The 26,060-nt window shown below is 43.4% G+C and overlaps 1 protein-coding gene across 3 annotated transcripts in view; it reads right to left on the bottom strand.

Annotated features, from left to right (window-relative positions):
- The window catches only part of MICU1 (mitochondrial calcium uptake 1), a 93,989-nt gene that overhangs the window by 30,391 nt on the left and 37,538 nt on the right, over nucleotides 1-26,060 (bottom strand). For 2 of the 3 annotated variants that reach the window (XM_071438468.1, XM_071438470.1), the window contains 2 exons: nucleotides 15,690-15,804; nucleotides 6,977-7,059 (listed from right to left, as the gene is read on the bottom strand). In XM_071438468.1, the coding sequence (XP_071294569.1) occupies nucleotides 6,977-7,059; nucleotides 15,690-15,804 (198 nt within the window). Of the gene's footprint in view, nucleotides 1-6,976; nucleotides 7,060-15,689; nucleotides 15,805-16,981; nucleotides 17,048-26,060 lie in introns of all 3 variants that reach the window. The other variant, XM_071438471.1, reaches the window with a different exon arrangement.

Below are 26,060 nucleotides of genomic sequence, written 5' to 3'. Positions count from 1 at the left end.
CCCAATTTCCCAGCCACATTTCCCTTCTCTCTTTGCTCATTGGCTGAGGGACTTGGAAGGTACAGACTTCCCAAAATGCCTGATACCATGTTGGAATTCAGGACATCCCTCTGGCTGTCCTGGATTACCAGGACCCCTGCCAGGGGGCTCAGAGACCCTGGCACAGAGCCCAAGACACCTGTGGGTTTGATTATGACCCATGGAAAAAGTTACCAACCTTATATGAAAATCTGCAAACCACAAAAGTATAAGTAGAATAATAATTAGCTTGTCACAGGGTGAGAAATAGATTTTTTGGGGTTTTTAGAATGGGGGTTCAGGAGGCAAGATGGAGGAATCTGGGCCTGTCCAGCCTTTCTCCTTCTTCTTCTTCTTGGCCTCCATCTTCTGCTGTGATGGTGGCACTTTTAGATTGGTTTAGAGTAGAAGCTCACTGTCTAACACAGGTGATGGGTATTGGGAAGTTATGGTAAATAATGTACATGTAGTTTTTAGTATAAAATGATAACACCACCTCAGGGGCAGGCAGAGTGCCTCTGTCTGTCCTGCTGAATGGAACTTGGCGGGTCAGAGAAAGAATTTTATAGATAAGAAACAATAAACAACCTTGAGAATGAGAACTGAAGAGCTCTGACTCCTTCTTTGACCACCGGGCTGGGAAAAGAGATTTTCTAACACATCTCAGGGTCACTGTGACCAGCTAAAGCCCTGAGAATACCAGAGATTTCCCTCTAATGTATAACCCTCCCTTTTAATTTTCAATTCTTATGGAATTTAGGGGTTTTTCTTCCCTATCGTTTCTTTCATCTTTCAATGTCTAATTTATTTTATCAGCAAACCTAAAGTTTATTTGTAAAAACTAATATCTTTTTCCATTCATCAGTCAGTGGAATCCTTCCCATTGTTTCTTTTATCTCCCAGTGCTGGTTTTATCTACCAGCAGACCCACAGCTTGTTTGGAAAGACAAATCTGCCATTCCTCTCATCTGGGTCTGGATTGAAGGCACTTCAGACAGTAGTTCATGTTCACACTCAGGTGTTTATTATTTCTTATCAGTAAAACAGTCTCACTACTGTGAGTTCAGCAGCTTTTCATTAGAAGGGCACAAAATGGCAACAATCTCTTGTTCCAAGGTCTTTTAAGACTAAACTGTCCAGTTAAGAGCTGACACCTGGATTATTTTCCCTTTTAACCCAATAACTGATCCCACAGAGCTGCAATGGGGACTTTTCTGCCCAATGACAAAATGCCACCCAAACCCATGGAGAAGGAGGAAGAAGCAGCATGAAGAAGAAACCCAGGGTGACACCCTGTGCCCTCCATCTTGCTGCCATCCACAGCACACTAAAAATCCCAAAACCTCAATTTCTTACCAATTCTTTAATTTCTTATTTCTGACTCTCTATAATCTATTTCACACTTTTGTGGGTTCCAGTCTATCTTGAAGTCTGGGAAACTTTCTCCATGAATGAGGGTCAAAGTCAGTGCTCTCCCAGAGCAGACAGAGAAATATTCCCAGTGTTCTAGGTTTCCACAATCCTTCTTTCTTTTCCTCCTAAAACAATTCTCAGGAGACACAACAATTAAAAAAATTGGCTGAGCTTAAGAGAGTCACAGAATGATTCAGGCTGGAAGTGACCTTAAAGACCATTTAGTTCCAAAACCCTTCCATGGGCAGGGACACTTTCCACTAGACCAGCTTGCTCCAGGCCCCGTCCAGCCTGGCCTTGAACACCTCTAAGGATGAGGCCACAACCTCTCTGGCCAACCTAGGCTTTGGCTTTTTCAGTCCATTTTAAAGAAAAAAGAGAATCAAGTGCTTAAGATGAGTTTTAGGAAACAATTCAGCCAGTGTGCAGATAAACATTCTAGCGATGATCCCACCCCTGGTCAGCAGAGCAGCTTCTTCCCAGCAAAATCCCAGGAGGTGGGGAAGCTGCAACAATCACAGAATTCACAAGGTTGGAAGAGACTTTCAAGATCATTGAATCCAACCCAGCTCCAACACCTCAACTAAACCCTGGCAGCCAGTGCCACATCCAGGCTTAAACACATCCAGGGATGGTGGGGAAGAAAAAACTCTTCAAATGTTTTAGAGCTTCCATTCCTTTACTGTCCATCCTTGTGAGCTCACAGCACCCCCAGTTTGCTGACAACACATTTCTTCCCACTCAAGCACAAATCCTGGGGTTTTCAACCCAAGGGCACCCTCTCCTTGCTGCTCTCTGTCACAGCTGGAAGTTCCTCCATCCCTGGGGCTGTGCCACCCAGCACAAAAGGCTCTTCAAAAGAACTTCCCTACCCTATAAAAGATGGCAAAAGGTTGACCATGAAGGATGTGACAGCCTGAAAATCCCAGAGTGTGTTATTTTAAGGGTTCTGTGCATATTTAAGGGGGCAGCCAAGCCAAATGCAGCCATGTCCTCTCTCCATCCTCAAGTATCTCACTAAACTACCAAGTGGATCTGAGTGATTATTGCTGGGATATGAGAAACCAGGCTTATTCTCTGTGTAGTAACTTACCTCTTCCAACAAGGCAGCAAAAGGATTCATATTAAGGACAATAAGTTTGAAAAAGAAGGAAAAAAAAACCCACCTGACAGCCCAGGCTTCCCAAAGCTCCAGCAACCACCACTGCTTTGCCATCAGCCTCCTCCCCTTGCAGACAAAAGTTGGAAGGGAGGAAGAAGAGCAGCTGCCAAGAGCTCCAGCTGTCACAAGGATGCCAGAACCTCATTATTGTGCTATTCAGTGTGTTCAACTTTTTCCTAATGAGAGTGTGAGTGCTGGAACAGCCCCAGAGGAGATGCTCTAGAGGAAAACACCACACTATTGCTGCTGGGTTCACCTTGCTGGAAACCCTGCATCCCCCACAGGCTGCTGGCTGTTCTTACACAAGGAAAATCAACTAGAGGAGAAAATAAAGAGGAAAAAAGTACAGAAAAGAGGTTTTGAGGCTTTTTGGTTACTCTGATGTGAGGAAGGATGTGGGGTGACCTAATTGTGGCCTTTCAGTGCCTGAAGGGAGCCTGCAAGAAACATGGAGAGAGAATATTTACAAGGGTAATGGCTTTACACTGAAAGACTGGAGCTTTAGACTACATTTTGAGAGGAAATTTTTCTCTGTGTGGGTGGTGAGGCCATGGCAGAGGTTGCCCAGAGAAGCTGTGGCTGCCCCATTCCTGGAAGTGTTCAAGGACAAGCTGGACAGAACCTGGAGCAACCTGGGACAGAGGAAGGTGTCCCTGCCCATGGCAGGGGGGTTGGATTGAGATGATCTTTAAGGTCCTTTCCAACCCAAACTATTCAGGAATTCTCTGATTTTTGCACTGTAAATAGCAACTCCTCAGTTTGCTTTGTGCTTCACTGTTAACTGTGAGCTCTGCATGCAGCACAGTTTGGAGACAAATATTTATAAACTGTCTGAAGCAAGGCAATTTAAGGCCAGCTTGGAAAACTGCCCCTGTTTCTACATCAGTGTTTACCACACTGCAGACTGCTCCACAGAGCAGCTTTTCCTGCCTGTTATTTATGTGGAATCCTATGGCTCTCTTTTCCTCTCCCATCTGTAACAAGTGTTGGACAGGTTGAAAATCCACCTGTGGGCACTGGAGCCAAAATGATTGAAGCAGTCCCTGTTTTGGGTAATCCTTTCAATGCCCAGAAAGGCAGGCAGCACTGCAAGGAGCTGCCCTCACCCACAGTTCATCAATCGTGCAAGGACAGGGAGCTCTGAGATGCTCCACTCTTTTTTGTTCCTATTTCAGCCTAAGTGTTTGTCATGTTTCATCTTCTGTACCAGATGAGGGGGGAAAAAAAATTAAAATAGTTAAAGACTCAAAGAGAAATCACCAGTAACACTGCAGGCAAGTTTTCTACTTTTCAGCCAGCTTTTCTTTAAAAACAGAGGAGTAAACTAACAATTTATATGCCAAAGGATGAAGAATTGAAGGCAATACTGATGCAGGCACCACATTATTCAGGACTAAGCACTAACCACATGCCTCAACTGGATAAAAAGCCTGAAATTCTTCATCAAGGCCTGAAGAAATGAAATACTTTTTTATTAGGCAGTTCAAGCCTCCAGCTAAGGCACATATTAGCTAAATTACTGAAGTAAATTTCTTTCCTGATGAGGTTTTCAAACATCAGTGAGAAGAGGGACCTGCTGTTGGCTGCCTCCAAAGACAAGGTGTGAGGGAGGAGTAGGAAGTTCATTGCCACGTGCTCACAGCCAGCAGGGATGGAATGATGGTGGTCCTTTTCTTCCCCCTCTTCTTCCACCCATTCTCCCCAAAGTGATGCTGCTTTTTTAAAGTGCTGCATAATCCCCTGAGAGGGTCAGTTCCAGCTGCTCCTGCCAGGTAAGATTAACAGGACAGAGCTGCAAACCCTGCCATCCTTCATGCTCCTCCTGAGGCATTTCCATAAGGAGTAAAAAAGAGGATTTATCATCTAAACAATTGTTTGTAATGTTAGATGTTTGCATAATGAGATATATGTGCCTCCCACTGGAGCTGAGTTTGTTCTTGCAGCAAATCAGTATCTTCACAGATATCTTCTCACTTTCCAAAACAGCTCCTTCATCCTTTTACTCTCAGCCTTTACCCAAATATTCTGATGCTAACCAGGAACTTTATTCCTTTCTATACAAGCAGTGACACAGGTAACCAGCTTAACAAAAATACCTTCCCCTTCCTAAGGATATTTATGGGACTTAATGCATGCATAACTTCCCCTGGTCTACTGGATGATTTGAAATAATTGAATTCAATTTTGTACCCTCATCTTCACAGCAATTAGGAAACATTCATCTTGTAGAAATGTTCCTTTTTCATTTTAGGTGGCTCTAATAAAAAAGCCAAACGTGACACCTGAGTTAGCACCTTGGCATCACTGCATTTTTAGTAGGAGGTTAATTGTTCTCTGCTTTTCTTAAATTCATCTATCTCCATAATTGATTTCATTCTAGAACACTGCAACTACCATAAATCACCTTTTGGGCTGTTCAATATCATCCCATAGCTGCAGTGGAGTGCTGTCTCCATGCACTATGCAGACAGAAAGAAGAACAGGGATTTTTACTTGGGGAAAGGATGGTGTCAGGACCCAGGACATTCCTCTGGCTGCCCTGGGTGATTCCAGACCCTGGCAGAGGGCTCAGAGACCTTGGCACAGAGTCAAAAACACCTGTGCCTTTGATTTTAGCCCATGGAAACAATTACCAACTTTGTATGAAGATTTACAAGCCACAAGAGTTTGAGCAGAATGAGAGTGAATTTGTCACAGGGTGAAAAAGTAGAATTTTAGGGTTATAGAATGGGGATTCAAGAGGAAAGATGGAGGAATATGGGCATGTCCTGTCCTTCTTCTTGTTGTCCTCCATCTTCTACTGGGATGGTGACACTGATTGGTTTAGAGTAGAGACAGCCAGTCTAACACAGGTGATGGGTATTGGAAAATGACTGTAAATAAAGCACATGTAGTTCTTAGTATAAAAAGTTAACACAACCCCAAGGGTGGTCAGTGTGCCACAACCCGACCTGCTGGACAGATCTCAGCAGGTCAGAGAAGGAATGGAACAGATAAGAGAAAATAAACAACCTTGAAAAGCAGAACCAACAAATCTTGACTTCTTCTTTGGTCACGGGGCTGGGAGAAAGAGACTTTCTAACACCTCAGGGGTCATGTCAGCCACAGGAACCCAAGAGGAAGGAACGTGACCAAAACCCCAGGTTTGCATTTCAAGCTGTCAAGTGATGTCAGACTGCAGATCAACACACTCCACTCTCCTCACAGTCCAAAGTGTGCATCTAAACCCCTGCTCTTACCCAGACATATTCCATGGCTCTGGAGCAAGCTCGTGATGATGACACCATGCACACAGGTAATAATTTAGGGAGGATGGCAGCAAAAGATTAGAAAAGGAAGGTAATTCAACAGACCTCCTTTGCCACTAGTTCTTCCCATTTATAGCAAGTGCCCCAAGCACGACCTTGTGGAGACTCTTCTGCAGTTAATTACTCGTGGAGCCAACTCATGAGTAAGAATCTGTCCCTGCATTCTCCAAGGCAGCTTTGTTCTTGGGTAGCACTTTGTAAATGCATTTAAATTTCCTTTTATGAATAGCACACACTGGTGATTCAGGATGTGATTTCAGGGTGTTTATAAGTTCCCAATATCTTAAGGCTAGAAATAGGCAAGGAAAATCTGCCTATTTCTAGCCTTAGGAGGGGAGGGCAAATCTTTTCCCCACTGACAGCTCGAGCCTTCAATCTATTCTCACTCAGACACAACCATAAATCACAGCTTATAGGAAGAGCTCACCAGTATCAGACATGAAGGCTAAACTCATTAAAAAACCTGCAGCAAAGTCCCTGCTGATGAAGCCTTGTAAGAAGTAAAGGACTAATGAAAATATGCTCTCAATAACACGTTTTAGGATTACACTGGAATAAGTGGATAAACTCTCCTCTGAAGCAGACTTACCTTGGCTATTCTCTGAAGACAAAATCAAGGAATGCAGTAGAAGCTGTGAATGCAGTAGGATCAAAATCCCATTTTATCAGCAGAGTGAAAAAAAGTTCTTTGCCTACCTTGAAGGTAACTTTTTGTAAGGAAAATGTTCAAGAATCATAGAATGGTTTGGGTTGGAAGGGACCTTAAAGCTCATCCAGTTCCATGCCCTACCTTCCACCAGACCAGGTTGCTCCAAAGCCCACACAGCCTAGCCTTGAATGTTGGTGACAAAGTCACAAGAAACCTGAGTTTGTCCTGCTGGCTGTCCTGGATGAATGAAAAACGTTCTCTTGACACATCCAGTTTAAAGAAACAAACAGCAGCACTGAAGCAGCACAGTAGAGCACAGAAGGGAAAGGTGCAAAGCAGCACTGAGCACAAAAATGAAGGCAGTAACATCACAGAGGGATGCTGTGCTTATGGCTCAGCTCCCACAGCACTGATTGCTCAACTTGCCTGCTCAAACTCCTCCATGTCCACCTCGCCGTCGCCGTTCAGATCAAACATCTTAAAGGCAATTTCAAAATTCCTCTGGGGAGCTACAGGAAAAACCCAACAAAACACAAAAACCAGTTAACAAAGATACAAAAGCTCAATTTAAAAGGGCACAAGTTCTGAATGACTTTATCCAAAAGCAAATTTACTCAATTCTTTCAATTTTAGTGGAGAAATGCAGCTTGTAGGAACCCCTAGCTCTGAGTTTCACAGTCCTCCTTTTACCAAAGGTCTTAACAAGGAGTTGTAAGGAGGAGATATTTCTGGAACATTTATTCTATTTACAGGTGGAAAAAGCTGGAAAGCAAGATGCCATCTGCTATTTCCAATGACAGTTAACAGAAAATGATGCTGCAGCAAGAGCTCCAGTGTGTTCCATGCAGTCAAACACCAGTTTGGCCAGAGGGTGCTCCCCAGGCACTGCACGCTCTGTGCCTCCCATGGGTGAGGAGCAGAGCTGGGATCTGGGCACTTCTCAGCTCTTGCCTCCCTGTACAAATTTAAACAAATCATGCCCACCCTGTCTGAGCCCAGTCATGACACTGAGATGAGCTGTGGGCTGGAGCTCACGAGCTGAGACGTTGCTGTACCTTATTTTTCATTACATTTAGTCTGTGCTGTCACGGTTTATTTAGTCAGAACTGCAAAGGCATCACTTCCCAGCCAGCCACGCTCTTTTCCCTGCACCCCACCACAGAATTTCAGTACATTTCCATATTGGGCTCTGGAACCTGTCACTGTTTGAAGCCACAACGCAGCACCACAATTTTTTTTTCCCAAATTAAGTTAATATATGAGGATTTATCGTGCTCTGCTACTTTCAAATACACACCTCCTACAGGATTTGTGGTGTTTGCTGGGATTTCTAGGGAATCCTCTAGGTTATAACTAATGCTAAGGCTGTCAGCTTAAGTGATCAGTTAAAACTTAGCTGCTTTTTTCATTTCCCAAATCTAATGTAGATCACTGGTGAGGTTCAGCTCTCTTTAATTTCATCTGTGCAATCAACTTTTAATATTTCCAATGGATGCTCAGGGTTTAATGAGTTTTTGCATCCACTCTTCTGTGGGAAGGCACTTCTCAAATGGGGGTGGGAGAGGGGAGACAAAGAGGAATCACTCAGACAAAAGGAAATGAATATGGAATTAACTGAACTGGATTTTGGATGTTTGTTACAGCTCCAGTTTAAACTTTCACATTGTGTTTTCTCCTTGCTATAATAACAACCAGCCCTTTATCAGGAAAAGATTCAACAGACAGGTTCATGAGACCCTTTTCCCAAACACTTTGTGCCCAAAATAGATGAGTAAGGGCATTGGGGCTGATGGCAGGGACAGCCTGTCAGGACCTGCTTGATATCCCCAGCACACGTGGTGCTGCTTTTATCATCCCTGCACTTCCAACTTCCCCCTGCCAATCCCTCGAGCCTGGAATTCCAGACACCACGTGCAGGAACAGCCTCTCCTGTGACCACAGCCACGTGCTGGGTCATCCCCCCTTCCAGCCACATCCCTGCTGGGCCTCCACATAGCTCTTCCCCCCTTCACTCCCTGTCCCTCATTAACTCACTGTTAACTGACCTGGGGACAGCCAGTCCCCAGCACCACCTTCATAATCTCTCCAATGATACATCAAATTTAAGGGATTAAGCCTCCTCTGTATCCATCCAGTGTCTCCAGTGATTAATTCTCCATTTTCTTGAAGAGCAACAAGCTTCCAACGTCCCCCTTAATATTTCAAGAACATGTGCAATTTTATTCACTTTAATTGCAAGCACTGCATGAAAGCCTGGGGGCAATTTCTTCTTATCAGCCCCAAAATCTGGCACCAGGGAAATGGTGTTTCCTCTGTGAGGAAGAGGAGGAACAGACAAAACTCTCATGCAGTTACAAGGTTGTAGAAAAAAGAGCAGACAACACCTATTTCTTACCCCATTTTCTCTACAAGGATATAATGATGTTTATTTAAAGATTGGGAAATTGGTTATTCCTTGTGAAAAACTGTCACAGGTTGGGGTTTTTCCCCCCTCTTTTTAAGGAAATATATAATAGCACATCCCATTTGTGCAGACACATGGTGAACAGAGTATAATACTCGTTTGTCCCTCACAAGGGCCATTTCCCTCCTTTTCCATCTCTAAACACACATTTCCATGAGTAATGTATCAAAGCCCCAGAGGAGAACAACACCTCCAAAATTTAAATGAGCAGTTCAGCATCAAAAATCTGCAGGGTCAGTACTTTCTAAAGGCAGAGAAGGGTGGCTTTAAATTGGCAAATTCAATTACTTCACTACTTCAGCTAATAAATGGCACGGCTGGTTTCTTCCTTTGATCTACATATCCAGCTCCAATTACCTGGAATGACACTTCCATCCCAACAATGTGACCCTGAGCCAGGGGAAGCAGAGGGCACCCAAGACAATGAGCTCATCCCAGTGCTGCTCAGGAAGGAATGTTCATTAGAGATGTACACCCCTGGTGTCCAGGCCTGGATTTATGGGGCCTGGCTCAGATGATTTCTGCCTCTCCCCTTGGCTGTGATGCTTCTGGTCAGGATTTATGTGGGAAGAGCTGTCCCTAGAGCTGCCAATCCCACTGTGCCTGCCTTGCCCATTACCTCAGCCTGCACAAGCTCCATTTCCCTTCCTCTTCCTGCACTTACACCCCTCAAACTCATAAACCATAAAATCAGCAGACACCAGATTGCCCAGCTAAATGTAGCCCTTCCCTCCCTCTTTTATTTTGCCCCCCAAATTTTACCATTCCCAGCTGCAGCATCTCTAAATTTCCCCACTGCTTCCTTAATTAAGGTGCCTCCAAACAACCCCAATATTCCTCCTGCAGTGGTTTCCAAAGCCATTTAAAGGACTCTTTGGTTCTCATATGGCCTAATGCCTGCCTCTATAAGGGAAAACCACCTCTGGATTTTCCCCAAGTGCTCTGCTGCATTCCCAGCTCTCTCTGATTGTGTGAGCTGTCTCCTCACCATCCTTTTTTACATTATTAAAAATAGAGACTGTTTCATTGCAACTGATTTCCCTTGGGCAATGAGGCAGAAACTGTTTCTTCAGTTTCTTTTTAAACTTTATTTCTATCTTTAGATGTTCAGGAGGATCCTCCAAATCATTAACGTGGAAGCATGGAATGGTTTGGGTTGGAAGGAACCTTAGAAATCACCTATTTCCAATCCCTTCCATTGGGCCAACATGAGTGAAAATGTGGTACTGAAGCCCACACTACTATCAGTGAACTCCTACCTTAGAGATATATGGAAAGACCCATATATATAGACCAAGACATAGATACATGGAAAGATCTGGTTGAAATGATCCTTTAGATCCATAATTCCACCAGCTTTCCATGCCAAGTTGCTTTTTCAACTAACCCAGGATTTAGTGTAAAGGGCAATTAACACTTTTCTTGATTCACTTCTTCCAATCAGATATTTGGGGACAGAAAGAGATCAAATAAAGCAGAACCCAAACACAGGAATGGTGGAGAGATGAGTGTCCTTCACCAGCAAACAAATAACAAGCACTGACCAAGTGGAAAAAACCCACTTGGATCCAGCAGGGTAAAGCCCCTGGGAAGGCCTGAGGGATGAGATGGCTTCATTAGGAATCTTTAAGCCAATGATGCCATTTTAAACTATTTTCAATTATTCAATGGACCAATTTGCAGCACTCAATTGCTCTTTACAGCCCTGTACTCTCAGCAGAAGCAATGCACTCTGAAAGACATTAAAAGCTCACTGATGAGAAAGGCCACATTTCCTTGGCTTTGTGCTCATTTGGGATCTTCTCTTTCCCAAAAACTCAATATTTGGAGACACCTCTCAGTGTACCTTGCTCTCTGACCTCCAGCAGAGGAACTGCATTTTAAGAAAACCAAAGTTTTAACACACATTTGGAGAATACCCATCCCTCCTCATGGAGCTGGGAATTTTTTTGCCAAAACAGAGTGATTTTTGGTGATGTTACTTAGAGGAAGTAAAACTTCTGGCTACTCCCTAGAAAACACTGGAATATCTTGTCTTTTGGTGGGAATTTATACACAAAGCAGCTCATGGCTCCCAAGACTTAATAACTCCCCAAGCAACTCCAGTGTGGGAAGAAGGATCAAGAACTCAGCTGGGAAAAATCAGTCATTTAGAGTTAAATATCCTATGGTTGCTTCTTCTCCATTTATCCCAAAATGAAGAAAAATAGATGTGCAAAGGCCACAGTACCCTGAAAGTGAATCAATCCCCAATTAACACAGTCCTGAAGCAGAGACAGCTATCCATAGAATACAGATGGCTGAGCCCCAGCTGCAGTAAATATAGGGAAAAAAAAACCCCATTAAACTTAATGTTGCAGATATTTTCCTTTCATTATTATTCCACCATTTCAGAAAATGAATCCAAATCACACCAAGTTGGTTTTTTTAATGTTAATCAACCCAGAAATGTAAGTAACAGGCAGCTACAGAACTGAGCCCACAGCACTGAGCCACAATATCATCAGTTCCAGAGGAAAACTGAGTTATTTCTTCTCACAAAGAAGGATCAGAATTAACTCTGAAATAATCCTCGTGCATCATCTTGGGATACCAGGGAGAAATCCTTCCCTGGGAGGGTGGGGAGGCCCTGGCACAGGGTGCCCAGAGAAGCTGTGGCTGCCCCTGGATCCCTGAATCCCCCATCCCATGCCACCACACAAATCTGAGGGATGAAGAGATGAACAGAGGAAGAGCAGGTGAAGGACTCAGGCTGACAGAGCCTCCCATGCCCCAGTCTGAGTTTTCAAATCACTTGGGAACATCCCAAACTGCCAATTGTGAAAAATCATTCCTATTTCTGTCCTTCAGCATGGCAAAAGTGGGATGCCAAGCCAGAGAGCCCTCCCTGTGCCAGGAAGCAGCCAGGCTTGTGTTTGGAAGCTGGGCTATTCCTTGGAAGATGCTGCTCAGACACATCTTGGAAATGCCCCACAGCAGTGACTGGGCTGGCAGAAAGGCAGGAAGACATCCCTGCTCCAAACAGTGAGGGTGAGATGGACCCATGGAGGGCCAGGAAAGACTGAAGATAAAATGAACATGAACAGGACTACAAACAAAAACAGTCCTATAAACTCAAAGCAACCTTTTCTTGTGGGAATGGGTCCTGTGGCACAGGGCACAGCAGCATGAAAGCACCACTGGTGAGGTAAAGGTTTCACTCATGGCAGGGCTGGGGCTGAAGACTTTTCTTCAGCCAGGAATAATTTATTATTGTTATTACTCAGAAGTCATGGTCCAAAGGGACCCTGGGGATCCCAGGGTGGGAGAAGATGTCCCTCCATCCCAGGGACATGCACAAAGCTCAATATCTGGCCAGAATACAATTTCCAGAGGTAGATGGCTTGAAATTTATTCCCTATACACAGGACAGAAAAAAAATAACAGAGGTGAGTCTATCCTGAGTGAGAGTTACCTGCTGTGATGGGAGAAGGAGCTGCAGGTCTGCTATGAGAGCCCTGGTAAAAGGCTAATTATTGTGGCTTCAGCCAATGTTCTTGAACCCTCCTGCCAGGAGAATTAAATCCAGACACAGCAACTGTCCAACTGTGGAAACAACACCAATTTATTCTTTTAATGCCCAGCTCTCCTCAGTACCTGTTAATGAAGGCAGAATTAGTGTGCCTTGCAATTTGCTGGGCAATTGCAGTCACTGGCCATGGAAAAGCTCTTTTTCTCCTTCTTCCATTTGTTTTGCAAGTCCCAGAGCAAAAACCTGTTTGGTCAGGGAAGCCATGTCTTTGTTTTCCTATAACACTCAAAGGATCCAAGGGAAATTCCACCAGAATTTGCTCATCTTTCTACCTCTGCCCCAAAACACAAGGAGCAGCTGAAGCAACAGAAACTGTGGAGTTTCCTCAGGGCCCCTCAGCTCTCATTGCCTTTAACAGAAGGCTGACTTGCTGAACAGCTAAAAGCCAATTTATTAGTTGTTTTAAAAGAAAAACATCACAGAAATACAGCAACCAAGGAGAACAGACAGTGCTGGGGTGAGAAATGGCTCGTAAATAAGATATGGTGACAGACTCATTTTCTGAGCAATGTGCAAACAGCTGCCTGACAGCAACATGAAATGAAGCCTCCAGCCCTCTCTCCTCCTCTCACTCCCCGTTTCACAGAACTCAGCTGGAGGGAGCTTCAGGTAAAGCTGCAAAGACAACTGAAATGAGGAGTTTGGGGAAGCACAGCAGAGCCCTTGGGGCTTTTTGTTTGCCAAGGCTCTCATTGATCAGTTTGGAATGCAATGAGCCAAAGCAGACCATGATGGATCTCTCCCCACCACTCTCCCTCCTGCCTCCCCCCCAGACCCAACCTCCCACTCCCCCTTTTGATTATCCTGCTGAGTGCTCAATATGCCACCTTCCTTTCCCAATATTTATTTGGGTTTATCTATTTGGTGTAATCTACAGCTCTACCATGTCCAGATACTTCCTTAATGCTTGGGTTATTTAAACAACACAGGGAGAAAACCAATATTGAGCTGTCACATTTAAGATTTACTTCCCTCATTCTATTTTATTTATTTATTTCTCTGTATTATTTGTTTATTTCTAGGGAAAAGAATCCAATCAGGAACTACTGGATTCCTTCAAGGTAATGTTCACTACTCAGAGAGTAAACCAGTGGGGTGTAACAGTGAGTTTTCTATTTAGCCACAGGGTAAGGCTTGGTAGGGAATTTATTTTACAACAGCACATGCTTTAAAAATGAAACCCAAACTCTTCCTCTGGGGAATCACTGTTTAACAGGAGCTCCAGAAACATTCCTCCATCCTCAGGAATCATTTAGCAAACTCCCCAAATGTCTAAAAGTCAGCCTCAAAGCCTTGGAGTTTTTTTTCCTCCTTTTTTTTTTCTTTAATTTTCCTTTTTGAAAGCTCCTGCCTTGCCCTCAAAGGCCCAACGTGGCTCCTCAAGGCCAGTTCTGTCTCCTCATTAATCTAACTCCCCTGTAATTGTGGACACACACAAAAGCCCAAGAACAAGAGGAATAATAAAACCCTGTCCCTCCCTCACAGCCTCCAAAACAAGGCAGGCTGCTCCTCCAACACAAGGTGGTCCTTTTCTTTTATTCTCACAACAAGCAATTTAAAGCAAAGCAAGAACAATTTCTCTTACTGCTGCCTGTGGAAGCGCATGAAATTCATTTTGTGCCCTGTGTGCTTGATTAGGGGGTTGTTCACCACCAGCACAACCATAAAAACAAGGGCAAGAGTGTTTTCCAAACCACACTCAGTAATGTGATAGCAGAGGTTTGAGAGTTCATTGTCATCTGTGGAGGCTCAGATGAAAAGCCCTCATGACACAAGTGAATACCCCAGATCATTTTGGCACAGCCCAGATGAATGTAAGAAAGGAACTGCAAAGGTCTTAAGAGCCAGTTTGGAGACTCAGATAAATTAAAAAAAGCAAATTAAAGTCATAAAACAAATTCCCTTTGTTGAACCAGCTTTATCTCTCTGTTTGTTTTCACAACATGAAGGTCACACACAAGTCTGCCCCCGCCAGGTCCATTTGACAACAAACAAGACCTTGAGCATTGCTGCTTGCCAGGAATAGATCCTCAGCTAATGAAGAGCTGCCTCTCCTGTCTCCTGTTACAACATGCAACAACATGGGGGGAGAATAAAGCACCTGTTGCTGTGACAAAGCATCAGGGACTAACCCAGCTGACTCCCTGAACAGCACTGGGCAGGCAGCACTGGGCTCTGCAGGTAACTGGGAAGCATCCAGTTTTCTAATTTCACAAATCAGGTCAGCATGGAATGGATACTTACAAGATTAGATGGCCAAGTTTTCTTTTTTTAAATCTAAAAATAAAATGTCTCAAGTCTATTTGGACAGTGGCTTATTCCCCCCTGACCCCACATTTACTAATGGGGCTGAGAAACTGCCATTGACTTTCCTGTTTATGATACAGCACCTTCCAAGCAGTCAGAGAAGCTCTGCAAATGAGGTTTTGAGCTTGACTTCCACGTGAAGAAAGTCTAGAAATGCCATTTGACATTATCAAAGGCTTCAGTTTCACTGGTTCTTGCCAGCAAAGCAAACTTCTCAGTGCTGGCACTGGGAGTGCAGACAACTTTGCTGGAACAGATTAGCAGATCATGGAAATATCACAAATGCAAGTCAAGGGCAGCAGGGTGAAAAGACAGAAGGTATCTAATGATACTGGTTGAAATGTAAACAGCTTAACTTCTCTCCTCATTGGATTACATCACTCACAAACCCGAGCTCACCCAAGTGAAAATACAGCTGGAAAAGGAGTTTGGAGAGGTGAGAAACCAGTGAAAAGCTGGAGATCTGTGTTCATCCAAATCCAAGAGAATATCACATGAACACAGCTCAAGAACACATCTCCATTTACAGATCTGAACAGCAGGTCAAGTGACTCATTAAAAAAAAATCTGTCACATTTCAAAAAGAGAAATAAATCTTTAGAAGTCATCAATCTGCTTGTCTTCCCAAAGCACTGGAAAGCTCAGGCTAAACCAGATCAAGCACCAGCAATTGCTCAACTCGAGTTGCAGGCAATCCAGAAGGCCTTTTAGGGAAATGCATTTCAACAAGCTATTGCTTGTGGACCCTGACAACTTCAAAAAGGCAGGAATTGCAGGGAAAATCCCTGTGTACTTACTGGAAAGGACGGTGGTGAGGAAGATGTAGTCGGAGAAGGAGATGAGGCCGCATTCTCCGAGCGCGTAGAAGATGCTGTCCTCGTCAGCAAACTTCTCCCTCTCCTGGGACAGCTTCTGCTCATGCAGCCCAGCCACACCCCAAAGAGAGCACAGAAAGCACCAGGTTAAACACAGAAATGAAAGTTTGATTTGTATCCTTAGCACCAACAAGCCATTCCATGGACACACACACCCCTACTAGCTCCATCCATATCTGGTGGACCCTTCCCAGCCTTTGGATCTGATCAGAAGAGTTCTGCAAAGATCAGTGCTTCCCCATCCCAAACAGGACAAGGAATTGCATGGGATTCCTTTGTTGGTTCAGAAACAAAAACTACTATATTTATGTTTCCAGCTGAAACATAAATATATTTGCTTATTATTACATTATTATGGCCAGTTTGCTTCAATCTTTGAGATTAGTGGTAAAAATCTCAGACTTTAATATAGGATTCAAAGAGGAAATTGTATTGCACTCACAGCTTTTTAGTTAGACTCTGTTGTAGAAAGGAGCCAAGAAAGGATTATTTGACATGAATAAAAAGTCTGATCAAAGTTATCCAAACTGTGTGTGTGTGAGCTCACAGGGAGGACCAGCCTGAAACCAAACTCAATCTCCCTCTTGCTCCAGTTCTTTTCCATTTATCAGCTCACAATATCTTACTAAGCTAAAAATCTGAGTCCCTTTGATCTGCAGAACCCCCAAAGGCTGCAAAGGATCCATAGAACTGTTAGGGAATCCACACTGGTGACCCACTTTAAGGACACAGCAGGAGGAGGCACACACACACACACAGAGGAGAATTCAATTAATACACAGGAGAGTAGGGGTGGGTGAGGTTATTCCATGGAAACCAGGCCATGCAAGCACACACAGGCATGGTGAAAGCAAGGCTGGATTTAGGAATGGCTTTAGGAAAAACCACCAACAAACACCACCACAAGAGGGTCCAGCTACACAACTGTCCCCCAGCGTTACCTCAGTCTAGCGGAGATCCCATCATATACAAGATAAAGGAAAGAAAACTGGTTAACCAACAATAAAACAAGCAGGCAAAACATCACATCAAGTTGAATGGTTAGGCTTGCCAAAAGCAAGGAAAGTCTGGAGCAACCAGGTGGTTGCTGTGACTGGAAGCCTATGGAGATGCCCCAGCAAGTGTTAGCTCATAGCTTCTCCACTGTCTGTAGCTGATGTCTCTCATCCACCTCAAGTTTTTGGGGTTTTTTTCTTTTTTGAGAGAGAACTCACCATTGTATGTGATTGCAGAGTGGGGATGAGCTCAGCTAATAATTTAGATGAAAATTTAACCTGTATCTGGCTTGGAAACCACAAGAAAAGAGACAAAAATAATCATATAGATCACAAAAAAAAAAAACCAGTTTGCAGGGAAAAAGACTTCAGTTCTATTGATCACATAAAATTGTTCCCAGTAACTCTGCCTTTACCACCTGGAGAGCACCAGGAATTTAATAAGAGGTGAGTCACTACCAGCAGACAACAGGCAAATAGCCTTCATTGGATGCAAGATAACAGCCAGTTATGATTATGGGGTACCAGGCTGAAATATCATTTCCTCAAAAAATGGTTTCGCTTCCATTTCCACCAAGATGGATCCAAAGCAAAAAATAACATTGATGCTGATGTGAAGAACAAACATCTGGTTTTCCTCTGAACCAGAGGCAGGATTTGGGGAGAAAGCAGCTCCCTGTGACTGCTGCTGGAGGTGTTGCCAGCAGCATCTCACCTGCTCCTGTGATTTATTGCCTCTCCCTCTGATTGCCTCTCCTGGGCAGCATTGATCATAATCTAGCTATTGGCATCTTGCTTAAAGAATCCCATGAAAAAGTTCCAGAAGGTGGTTTATTAATTTTTATGGGCTTCTTTGCTGCACTTAAAATTCATAGTCAGCATCAAGCAGCTCAAAATATTCCTCATAAGAGGAAAGCACATCCACAGATTAACAATAAAAAAGGATATTAAGTTAGTTGGTCTCTGAAATATAAAGACAGATGGGAGGGAGAAGCATTTACCCATTTGTGCCTTCCTTTGAGCAAACATAGTAAAAAAAATGTTATTTATTTATATTAAAACCAGCATCTACTTGTCACTAATCCAGGGAGCACAAGCTGTAACTACAGTGCTCAGCTGCCTGTAGCTTGTGGAGAAGGGAATTTCTCCCCCTGATTTTAAGAGAAAACAACTGCCCTGATCAATCAGATTTTCAGCTTCCCAGCAGTAGAACAGAAGCTTTAAAGATTTCCCAACTCTCTCATTCATTTTCCTCTGTCTCAGTGAGGAGCTGTGTGTTTGACTGCTTTCCATGAACTTTGTGGGAAGCTCACCCCACTTTGGGGAAGGCTCAAAGCATCCTTGTCCCAGGAGCTGTTCCCCACCACCAAACATTGCTGAAAGGAATGATATCTAACCTCCTGGGAAAAATAATATAAAATAAATCTATATATTTCACAATAAAGCACAATGTGGGCTGTTGTCACCCCTCAAAGTTCAAGCTCTAACTAACAGCTCAAACCAGTGTTTTCCACACCCACCTTCCTTCCAGCACACTCCCACTCAGCCAGAAAGGTGATGCTTGATATCAGAACACCCAGGAAAAATCCCTTTCCAAATCTCCATCTTCTTTTAGGGACAAATCATCACCACAAATGAATTGACCACATTTTGTATCTGAGCACAAGGTAATCCTCAAAGTGTTCAGTTAAAACAGTCAAATGTCTTCCACTTAATATTTTTTTCTATGTTAAATCCACTCCCAAAACCAGAGTAATTGGTTAAGATCATTCAGCACACCCCAAAAAAACCCCTTTAAACCAGCATTCACAGGTGAGCAAGCCATGGGGAACAATTGACAATTATGATGTATTTTTTAATCAAGCAGTAGATTCATACTTATCAAGCACACAGATGAGCAGACATCCAAATTAACACGTAAAAGGAAAAAGAAATCCAAATATCTCACTGCTTTTGGCACAAGCATGGCTGTGTAAGTTCAGTGAGAAGCCACCAGTCCAGTCTGAGTGGAACAAAACTTGTGACAGGTGTACAGGCAGATTCTCTTACAGCTCCAGACACTGATGACAGGTCAAAAAACTGACTCAAATTCAAGATACAGAGCTTGCTTTGCCCTTCCCAAGTCAGGCTCCAAGCTCAATCAGCACCAAGATGTGGTTGAACAGATCAATGCAGTGACCAAGCCTCCCCAGAGCCACGTGCTAGAGGAAAAAGTCTTGTGCTGCATGCAGGCAACTCCCCCGAGTTCCTTATGTACAGGTTGGCTGCAAAGCACCCAAAGATTCATCACAAACTTCACATCTTCCACCCCAAAACTCATCTGCTGCTGGAGCCTCCCTTAAGCTGAGGATATGGTACAGCTTCCAACAAGGATTGGTGGAAAAACCCCACGGAATCCTTATGTTCCTTGCCAAATATTATCTTTAGTTTGGATTTTCAAATCGTTTTCTCAGGGCTGAGTGAGGAGTGAAATGTGGTAATACTGAATTATGCAAATCTGAAAAATAAAGGTGTGTTTTTGTACATGGAGGGATGCTTTCTCTGCAGAGGCAGAGATGGGCACACGGTGCTGCTGCTCCCACTCCTAATGCAGGGCTAGAAAAGCCTGACCACCTAAAAACTGGCAGCTCCACCTCAGCTGGCACTCCAGAAACAACAATTTAATTCAGGAAGAACACATCCTTGGGATATCCTAATTCCTAATGCAGGTCTAGAAAAGCCTGACCACCTAAAAACTGGCAGCTCCACTTCAGCTGGCACTCCAGAAACTACAGCATTTAATTCAGGAAGAACACATCCTTGGGAAATCCTAATTCCAATTTAATTCAGGAAGAACACATCCTTGGGAAATCCCTCAGAGCTGCCAGTTTGGGTTTCCATCTGGAGAAGGAAAGGACATTTTGGGCATTTTTCTTCCTGTAACTTACATTTCAGCACTACATTTGCACTTCCATGAACCAAAGCTTCAGGAATTTATCAGCCCAATGTGACCACTTTTGCCTTCCAAAACAACAATAACATAAATATCCATGACAGATAATGGGTGTTTCTCCAGAACCAGGAAGCAATTCTGTCAATTAGCAAGGGATTTTAGATGAAGAATAAACCACCTTTTATTGACAAACATCATTGTACTTGGTTTGTTCCTTTTGAACAGAAACATCTTCAGGTGACCATTATTGCATTGAGCAAATACAAACCCATGAGTGAAGTCAGCTGGATGCAAAGCAATTCTCTTTCAGTCCCAACTGACCACCTTCAGTTATTATCATTATTTATTATAAAACATTAAAATAAGACATCTATTAATGTATTTACTTCTTTCTTAATAATGTATTTCTGTCATGGTTAACTGTAGGCATGTAGGAAAAGAAGTCCTATTTGCCAGCAGGACAAGTGGGGATTATTGTAGCTTTTTCCTGTTGAAAATCCAGGGAAATATATACTAAGAGACTTGGTAACAGACAAGGAAAAACCCTCAATAAATTCCAGTGCAAAACCATCTTGCTGTGGTAATTGAAAATACGAATGCTTTCAACTCTGCATCAAAACACTGAATTGAAAAAAGGAGGAGTTTAGACTGCTCATTTTTTTTAAGATTTAAACCTTAAAGAGTCTAAGCCATGTATCTAGAGATTTCAGGCACCTCACTTTAAGAGAACTGAATAAAGAAATAAAAAGGCTTTCAGGATCAGATTTAAAAATTGAGCCTTTCAGCCCAAATGTTCCAAAGTACTTTAGGGAAAAAGAGATAGGAGAGGTCCCACTGCACTATGAAACATGGACAAAAATGGGACTTGGGGGAAAACTGAGGGATTTAGGAGGTTTAAAATCAGTTCCATAATGTGGATGCAAAATAAGTAATTTTAAATGCACCACTTGGCTTTTTTATATCACTTTTTCTACATCATTAAATAAGAAAAAAGTGTTTGAGGCTGTGATGAAAACAGCACAAGGACCTTTTGAAACTCATAAACCTCTTTTAGCCATGGGAAAGTTCACATTATCTGGAGCCACTAGGAATGATAATTTGCTATGAAGTCTGCACACTAAAACAGGCGAACACAAACAGGCTCTCCATGGCAAATTGTGGTGGCTGAGTGCTGACCTAAGAAAATGCTGAAAATTTACTGTTGGCAGATAATACCTTTCAAGAGTATATTTTAATCAAAACCTTTTGATTTTGGGGGGTTGTTTTATCTGTGTATCTACAGAGGGGGACAAAAATACAGAGCTGGACATGGGTGAGGTTGTCCTGCATGTTCTCTCACTCTACATTTGAGCACATGCAGAGAATGAAAACCTGGGCAGCAATTCTTACTGCAGGTGGACTCCTGTGACTGGAAAGAGAAATCTGCATTCCCTCCCTTCCAGCAAGGCTGTAAATATTCAAACCACCTTTCAAACAAAGGGCACCTGAAATGCAAGGCCAGCATTCTGCACAACCCAGAAAATCAACAACACAGACTCTCCCAACCCGTGGCAGGCAGCAGAGCCACTCATGCAAGGGAGAAACCCCTGCAGGAAAAGCAAATAGGAAATGCCTTGGAAAAGGGACAGTCTACATTTGTGCTCCCCTCAGCCCTCTGCAGGGTAATGAAATCACATTCTGCAGGACCACTGGGGCATTTTGCATTGAAATTTAATGGGGAGGATTGAAATTGGGGTCCTTGATGGCCCACATCAAGCTTCTAAAATGAGCTGAGTTTTGCCACCTTGGAATTTAAATGGTTGTTTAGGTCTCTGAAGGAAATTGGGATGCTGCTCTCCCTCATCTCAGCCTGCATGACCAAGATGAACTCATTGTGTTGCTCTTTCTCTCAGGCAGAAATCCCAGTGTGAAAGGACACCAGGAGGAAAACAATAATTCTCTATAAAAAGTGATTATTATTAAACATTGGCTCAGTTGATGAGGTTGGAGCTGTGCACTTGGTACTCACCACCAAAGTCTTGTCAATTCTCTTTCCCTCTCTCAGTCCTTTTTTTTTCTTCACCTGCTTCTGCCATCCAGATTTTACCTCCTTTTGCAGCCAGGTGAGTTCAAGCATCTCCTAAAGCTCTCCCTGCCACCCTTTCCTTCCATACTAACACCATGTCACCCAAGGACAGAGCTCTCAGAGCTCTCAAGTATTAAGCATTAAGCTAACACAAGCAAAACTAGCAAAGAAATTAAAGCCAGAAATACCCCAGAATCCATTTTTGATTAAAAGACTGCCTACACCCACTGAGGGCCTATTACCAAGTTGTTTATTTTTCCCTAACTTTCCCTGTGGATTTCATTAATGTCACAAAGCTACAGGGCAAACTCAAAGTGCTTAAAGATATTTTCCTCTTTACTTACTAATATTGAATGAACTCCCCTTTGGTTTCTAGTACTTTTTCCTACTAAACATTTTAAGAACTACAACAACTAAATATCGACTACCTAACATATTCTTTAATACAGTTCACTCTACATAATTCTCTAACTTGAAAAACTCAAGTTTGCAAATATAGCCTTTTCCAAACCTACACACCTTCAAATAGATGACATTTCCCCAAAGCCTTTGGCCAGGGATTCAAACAAACTTGGTGGCCTCAAGGGGAAAACACTATTTTCCAACAGAGCCAGCTCTATCACAGTCTCATTGAGCTGCAAAATAAGACAGAAGCCTCAGAGGACACTGTGAAACCAGGAGGGCAGGGAGACACACATCTGAGCTTTGCTCAAAGCAGTTCTGTTAATAGAGCCAGGTATTAATGGTTACCCTGAGGACTGTTCTCTCCACAAGCCAAACTCAGGTGTTCTGAAATAAATCCTGCAGGCTGAGGATCAAGGAGAGCACTCTGAAGTATTTATGAGAGGAGCAGGGGGAAGAGGTGAGCATACACTGTCCCTTTCACATGAAAAGTGCATTTTATGAGGTCTGAAGCACAAACTAATCAAAGCACATGCTGTCTGCTTTGTACCTGCCAGAAATCCTGGTGGGAGAGGAGAGGGTTAGAAAAGGGAAGAAAATGAGGGAATGCTTGGTTATACCAAAAAAAAGGCACAAACCAGAATTAGAATAAAGACAAGTATCAGAGATATTAGCAGCTGGAAGAAACACCTGCCAGGGACCTGGAAACCAGAACAAAAGAGGACAAAGAACAACCAGAGGATTTTAGTAGGAGCCCTGTGGAAACAAGCAGCAGAATTAGGGATACACAAAGATAACAGAAAGTAGAGCCTTGTCAAAGGCAAAATACACCACAAATGTTTGGTAGTGGAGTTAGGAAAGGAAGACACTTGTTCTGTACTCAAAGCAGCCCAGGTGCCCACAGGGATGTTTGTGCACTGTGTTAGAAGAAATTAAGAATTTTCCTTGATGAAATCCAGTTTTATTAAAAACAAACCAAGAAAAGAATTTGCACATTTCAGTGTCCACACAGGTCCCAGCAAACAGAAAAACATCTGAACTAACTGAAGCAGACAGGAGGGTCAAGTTTGGCTGGGAGGGGAAAGCCAACAAGCAAAGAAACCAACCAACATGGACAGGGTGTCAGAGAAAGAAACCAAGAAGATAAAAACCTTCTCAGCTCAGCTTTGCTGGTTATCTGCAAGAAACTGCATCTCTGCTTCCACAAAGCCACAGGCAAGGATTTTGTCTCACCACTTCCTTAGAGCCCTTTTAGGGATGGCAGAGGAATGTCATGCAGAGCAGTGTAAGGTTATTATTATCCATGTAAGAAGGTGCCTCCTGGTTATTATGCAAATACTACCTGTGCTGAGATCAGAGAGTGCAGGAATTTAAAAGCAGGGAATCTGAAGTTGGACAGTGACATTTCCCATGGATTATGGACCAGAATGGCTAAACACTTCCAGGTGTCTCCAAGCAAACCATAACCCAGCCTCACCAGCTCCAGCTGGGGACACATTCATTTCAAACTCTGTCACAACAGATACTGGCCAGACCCCACACAGTTGGATTTAGAGAACTCCTCACCTGTTTTCATTGCATTTAACCTGGAGAACATCCCAAGTGTCCTCCAAGCGCACCTGCACTTCATGCTGCTCTTTACTGAATTGATACTGGCTTTTGGTAAGACAACATTTAGAGTTGCATCCTTTGGAATTAAGGTTTCAGAGGCACTTAAACCTCCAGGGAGCTCAGAGCTCTGACCCAGTGTTTGGCTCCTGAAGGACAGCAGGATTTTAGGCTTGTCTCACTTGCTGCAAGTTTGGGTCTGTGGCAGTTTATCAAACTCTGCTGGGAGCACCATGCTCCAGGCAAAGCCCATCCACAGAGCAAAGGATCCCAGAAATTCCAGCTACTAAATCAAGGCTCCTTTCCTTCCCACTCTTTCAAACCTGTGAGCAAGATCCTTCAACCCATCAGAAAAGGATGGTGCATCTACCTCCAGTCCTCTCCTTGAGGATTTTCCCTGAGTACTTATTTCAACTCCTTTGCTCCTGAGATGCTCTTTAAATCATCTGGAAAGAAATCTGCCTCCTAGCAAGTGTTCTTTAATGGACACACACCTTCAGGTCAGGGCAGCTGAAGATACTCATTGCATTGGGCCATGACATGACCCTGCATTATCCAGTGCTAGTGAATTCTAGAGATGTTTTACTGGCACTTAGAGGCACCATTTGAAGTGTTTTCCTTGTCCTTCACCTTGTTTGGCATTACTTTATGGCGTGCCCAAACATCTAGAGAAGTAAACATAAATGCTGGCAGGAAATACTTAAGTCATAAATTTAATTAGAGGGCACTGAAAGCCTCTCTAATTACTTACTGCAGGAGGGGAAACTGTTGCTGGTAGCTCAAAGGCTCTTGCTCTTATTGAGCAGCAGCAAGGAATTCTCCCCACAGGAGAAAAAGGAGCAAGTCAAGTGTATCCTAATTAAACTAATAAGCCATCTAGAGTGGGGCTTTTGTTTCCTAAATAGGCCAGAGGACTCTTAAAGCACTGCAGCTCACCTGCACCTTTCCACCAGGCTGCAGAGCTGGGGGACACCTGGGAGCTCCTGTGCTGGCTCACCAGGCTGGGGACAGGGTGGATATGCAGCTCACAATTCAGAGTAATTACATGAACAGCATTGTTTCTTTACTTTTTTGAGAGATGAAGCTTGTCAATCATTAATGCATAAGCCAAAAAAAATAAACAGAGAGAGCACAAGAAAAGAAAATTTTTAACAAACTCTGCATGACAACTTACATAATGTTAATGAAGCTTATGCCAGGTTGGATGTGCTAAGAAGTCTCTACTACTTAGTGAGAGTATATTCATCACTAAAACATGAGTTATTTCTCCTACAGATGGGTTAAAAATGCATTTGCTTTCCCACTGCCAAATGCAAGAGAGAAGAGACAGTGGAAACACAGCAGACAGACAATCATGGTCTGGGCAGCTGCACACCCTGAGAGTGTGCCTGTTCTCACATCAGCCTTTTGCTCAGGCTCCATATGAAATGTCTGCAAGCTGATTAATATCTTCTTTCTACTCTGAATGAATAGTAATCAATGCCTCTTTTCCCCTACTTTGCTGAGCTTGTTTCCCAAGGGAAGAAACCACCACTCTTAGACAAAAACGGAGCCACAGGTTGCCTCCCTGTACACGCTCAGCCCAAAAGCATGAGCCCGTGCTGGCACACACATCTGACCAAAGGTTTGTGCTGCCTGAGTGTCTCCAGGGCTTTTGGTCTTGCAAGAGTGAAGGAAAAACATTTAGGCTCAAATTACAGGAGCATTGTTGCCATTAATAAGGCAGTAACATCTACCTCCCTCTCCAGTAACTCTATAAATTACCAGTAGGAAGAAGGAGGGGCAGGAAGAAGAGGAAAAAGTGGATTTTATCTTCTCACCGTGGCACTCAGTCACATGCACAGCAAGCTGGCTGGGAAACCCAACAAAAGCACAATACAGAGGCACATCACTCCCCAAAATCCTTTGGCAAGGTCAGTCCTGATCACCCCACAATGGCCCATTTGTTGTTTTGATGGCAGCTTTGCCTAAATAAAATGGGTTCTGTGAAAGGAGCAGCTCGTACATCATCCCCCTAATGCTGCAGCACCTAGATCTCAAACACACGTGCTCAAAATTCACACAGATGCTACAAACACTGTCCTGGAATATGGCATTAAAATGCAGCTAACTGCACAGACCTTTTAATAACTGCATCTCCTTCTAAACCACTGCTTGCATGCAGACATCACCTCTGGAACTTGGCTTGGAACTCAAATCAATCCTCTTTGCCACTCTTCAGCCAGGGTCTGACCTCTGGATTGCCAGTGCTTTTCAGCAGCACAGCTTGCTTATGTCTGACAGCTCACAAA

This window comes from Agelaius tricolor, unplaced genomic scaffold (assembly GCF_023055355.1).
Source record: "Agelaius tricolor isolate 1412-34295 unplaced genomic scaffold, bAgeTri1.0.p SCAF_13, whole genome shotgun sequence".
NCBI classification, from domain to species: Eukaryota; Metazoa; Chordata; class Aves; order Passeriformes; family Icteridae; genus Agelaius; species Agelaius tricolor.
The sequence above is the reverse complement of the archived record's forward strand: the minus strand, read 5'-3'. Positions and strand labels throughout refer to the sequence as shown.